This window comes from Nothobranchius furzeri, chromosome 2 (genome assembly GCF_043380555.1).
Source record: "Nothobranchius furzeri strain GRZ-AD chromosome 2, NfurGRZ-RIMD1, whole genome shotgun sequence".
Lineage (NCBI taxonomy): Eukaryota > Metazoa > Chordata > Actinopteri > Cyprinodontiformes > Nothobranchiidae > Nothobranchius > Nothobranchius furzeri.
Window position 1 is genome coordinate 7,081,023 of NC_091742.1, and position 4,280 is coordinate 7,085,302.

General features: G+C 37.8%; 1 protein-coding gene across 1 annotated transcript; it reads right to left on the bottom strand.

Moving 5' to 3' along the window:
- Positions 1-2,569: 2,569 nt before the first annotated feature.
- On the bottom strand, positions 2,570-3,845 carry LOC129165279 (cartilage intermediate layer protein 2-like). Its single transcript, XM_054748006.2, has 6 exons — positions 3,784-3,845; positions 3,609-3,651; positions 3,487-3,520; positions 3,377-3,397; positions 3,094-3,286; positions 2,570-2,893 (listed from the first exon to the last, which is right to left on the bottom strand). Exons 2-6 carry the CDS (start codon positions 3,618-3,620, stop codon positions 2,767-2,769), a joined length of 387 nt encoding a protein of 128 aa, XP_054603981.2. The 5' UTR covers positions 3,621-3,651; positions 3,784-3,845; the 3' UTR covers positions 2,570-2,766.
- Between the last annotated feature and the right edge of the window lie 435 nt (positions 3,846-4,280).

Consider the following 4,280-nt stretch of genomic DNA (forward strand, 5'->3'; position numbering starts at 1 on the left):
CTAAGCTAAACTGTCCAAATGAGCTGAATGTAGTGAAAGATGTGAAAGCAAAAAGCACAAAGATGCAAAAAAGCACAAAAAGTAAGTGAAGAATCAAGAAAACTAATCCTAAATAGCAGAAAACTCAAATCTGTGAACACTGTTTAAAAAAAATTGTACAGCTAAAATGTCTAAACACCTGTTATTTCAGTAGGACTAGTTTCACAGTTTAATTTTTACATTTAGCTGAACTGTGAAATTAGGATCATATGCTGAATTTAGCTGAACTGTGAAATTAGGATCATATGCTGAATTTAGCTGAACTGTGAAATTAGGATCATATGCTGAATTTAGCTGAACTGTGAAATTAGGATCATATGCTGAATTTAGCTGAACTGTGAAATTAGGATCATATGCTGAATTTAGCTGAACTGTGAAATTAGGATCATATGCTGAATTTAGCAGTTAGGATCATATGCTGAATTCAGAAACTGGTCGGTCGGTCGGTCGGTCGGTCGGTCGGTCGGTCGGTCGGTCGGTCGGTCGGTCGGTCGGTTGGTTGGAGGGATTGAAGGATGGATGGATGGATTGTTGGTTGGTTGGATGGATTGTTGGTCGGTTGGATGGATGGATGGTTGGTTGGATGGTTGGATGGATGGATGGGTGGATGCAGGGATAGGATGGATGGATGGTTGGTTGGCTGGATGGATGGATGGTTGGCTGGATGGATGGATGGATGGATGGTTGGTTGGTTGGTTGGATGGATGGATTCCTTAGGCCTAGCCGATCGATTTGATGCCTCACATGCGTGGGTGTGTAATTCCATTTAGCCGGAAGATGATTGACCTCTCTCAACCAATCAGGGAGCTGGGAGGGAGCGGGGCACTTTCCCACCTTCTGACGGTCAATCAAATTGAACATGTTTCTAGTTTGAAGTACAAATGGTTCAAAAAGATCAAAAACAGGAGTCTGTTATTGGCTCAATTTTCAGCTTTTTAATATTCATTCCTATGAGACTTGATTAAAGTGATATGTAGCTTCTTGTGTTGCCATGGTAACAGATAACGCATTTAAAATTGAATACAAGATTGCTGAGTTCAAACTGGTCGATTTGATGTGTCATTTGTGTGGGTGCTGGATCCTGATTGGACAGAAAATGGTTGAACACTCTCAACCAATCAGAGAGCAGCACCGTTTTCCCGCCTTTGGCCCTGGCTGTTGGAGGCCTGCAGCTGTACTCCTGTTAATGAGAGAAGCCTTTAAATCTGTCCTTCAGAAGTGAAATTGGACCTGTCAAACTTCTCATCACCATTCGAAAAGTACTGCACTGATTTGAAAAATTCAAAAAGCGTGAGCGGCAGAAGGCTTTGATGGTCATCTGTGTGTATTTTTATGTGCCTATCATGAATTTTCTAGAAGCTATGACGAGAAACTTTTAGCTGTCTGAAGCCGAACTGAGGAGAAAATCTCTCTTCCTTTAACATGGGTTTCAATGAGCGAGAATCTGGCTCTCTCCTCCTTCTGAGGCTTGTAGGGAAAGAACGGTAACACTTACAGATAAAATGAAACCCATTCTGAAAAGCTGACAAAAATTCCTACTTTTTGAGTTATAATTTGCTTTGGTAGTCCAAACGGACTGGGGTAGTAAAGAGTTGTTCACAGAAGATGTGAAGTTCAAAAGGTAGAGTGCGGAATCTTCAGCTTAGAGTGGGGAGAGAGATTTTTTTAAATTTCAATTTTCTCAAACAAATGAACCGTACGACCACAATGTTTGTAGTACAGTCATGAATTATAGCTCAAAATGAAGGTATTTTTGTTAGCTGTAAGCCAGTGTGTGTCTCATTTCAATCGGACCTACGGTTCTCTTGCTACAATGCCAGAAATGGAGCAAGGGAGGGTCACTGCTCCTATCTTTCCCCATTATAACTTTTGTGATTTTTTCTGAAAATTTCAAGTCGTACCTCAACTTCTACCTGCGATTTTAGAAAAACCGTAAAAGATATCAAAAAGCCTCTTTAATATGTTAAACAGGAAAGTCTTGTGAGTTTGTTAAACTTTGAATGAAGTATCTGAGTTAAAAGGAACCCAGTAGAGTTTTAGTTCAAAAAAGTGATAGGAATTTGCTGAAAATTGACCAATTCCATTCATTTCAATGGGAAAATGTTTGCAGAAAAAGCTTAATAACTCGAAAAATTTTAAAGATATCAATGCCAAAAGTAATAGCCGGAAATAGCTTAACGAGCTGAACGTTTTGGTATAAAATTGTTGAAATAGCTCAAAATTTGAAGGAGAAGAAGCGGTTCAAAAAGTGTACGGAAGCAGAATAAGCAGAAGAATAAAGAAAAACAGGAAAACAATAGTTTGAATGCTTAACAGCATTCAAACAATTATAATTTACATCACGTTTTAACCATTGCTGCTCCAAATCAGTACTAAATTCATAAATAAATAAATAATTATTTTTATTTTAAACATTGAAATAATAATGTGAAATAGCATTCCTTATTTAATCAGCTGCTGCATTTATTTCATTAAATGATGCATTTATTGATGCATCATATGACCATGTTACACAGGAGAAAAGACCAAAACTTTTTTGCTTTTGTTGAACATTTTTATTGCTGTTGATTTATTTCTTCAAAGTTGGACAAAATCACCCAGAGTCCCCTCAGCATAGTTACTATAATAGCCCCAGAAACAAGTGACAAAACCTGTTTCAGTTTGCAGAAAAGAGAATTAATTTTTAAAAATCAGCAAGATTGACATTAATTGTTTCCTCTCAGAGTATTAGCACCCATTGATGCAATCAGGCTCAGAGATACATGGACATCTGAAGCGAACCTTGTAGTCCAAGCATTGTTGACCAGATGGTTGATCTGCGTTGCGACAAAAGAAGCCCAGTTGGGTATTGTATCTGAAAGATAATAAAGGACACTGAGTTAAGGCAAGCAATTGGAAGCAAGTTTTATTATGATCTTCTGAATGTTTAAAACAATTCGTGTTCATAATCAAAACACGCTTTAACATTCAAAGAGAGTTAAAACTGAAGAACATTCAACATTCATGTAGAGTCAATCTGTAAACTAATGAGCTGAATTGTCAAACGTGACTCACGCATAGAAGTGCTGCCCTGTGCTCTCAGCTGGGACATTTCCATCAACAGTGACGGCCTGAATTCTCCGGGGTGTGTCACAAATCTCTCCTGGGTATTCCATCCGCAGGCCCTTCAGATCTTCCCAGTCACCTGTTCCACTTGGATCATCCCGATCGTACCAACTGGTCCAGCACAGTCTAGGCGAAATGGCCACTAGAAATAAAGACATTAGCATAAAGACAGCACTTGGATAAACATCTTCACAAAATGTATTTAAATGTGCAACAAAGAAGATGATCTTACGTCTACTTGGTTTTACATTAGCTGAAAATTAAAAGCAGATCAATACAAGTCAGTGGTTTTATGTGGTGGGAAACGACTAAAATGGTCAAACTGTCTGAAAATGAACTCACCAAGCAGCAGAACTGCAACAACAGTGAGAGCTGTCTATAAAAGAAAATTATATGACTAAGATATTTATAATTAAAAAATCTCGTGATTTTTTGCACCGAAACAAAAAAGATAAATATCTTACCAGCTTGATCATGATTGCAGAAATCAGAAATTTGTTTTCACCGCTGCAAAACAAAACCATACAGTTTAAAGAACCTTTTTCTCCACAATTACTTTTTCTTTTAATGTGAGTTATATTTATAACTGATGAAATTCTCTTTTCTTCTAGAAGTTTAAAGAACGTTTTATTTTCTTACCTGTAAAAACCAGGAGGAAGTTAGCAAGAGGACCTCTCTGCTCCACATGATGGTTGTGTGTACCTCAGCCTTTTTATACTAACACATCCCTCCCTGTGGCACAAATTCTTCAACACAAATATGTGGCACTTGATTGAAAATGGGTTTTGCTGCATTTTTGCAAATAAAAGCTGAAAAGAGACCAGTTCCACAAGACAGACTCCAAACTTTAGGTTTTAAACTCACATCTACAGAAACAAGCTGGCTAGGCTACTCTTTCTTTGTGTTTTGACTCAAGTACATGATGCTAAGCATGCTCCAACATGACTAAAATGTAATCTACTTTGGAACATTCAGGATCTGCCAAATAGGAAAGATTTAAACTTTGACAACTACTACAAGTTGGAGAAACCTGTAGCTGGTTCATGAGTGGATGCACAGTTGTTTTCATGCAGGGATATGCATGCAGTCATGGCATCCACGTTTTATTTTTCTGCTATGATTATTTAGCTTCTTAT

Coding starts and splice junctions, on each gene's coding strand:
- LOC129165279 (XM_054748006.2), bottom strand. Junction 3,398..3,486: donor TGTTGCAGTTCTGCTGCTTG/GTGAGTTCATTT, acceptor TTTAATTTTCAG/CTAATGTAAAACCAAGTAGA. Junction 2,894..3,093: donor ACAGGGCAGCACTTCTATGC/GTGAGTCACGTT, acceptor ATTATCTTTCAG/ATACAATACCCAACTGGGCT.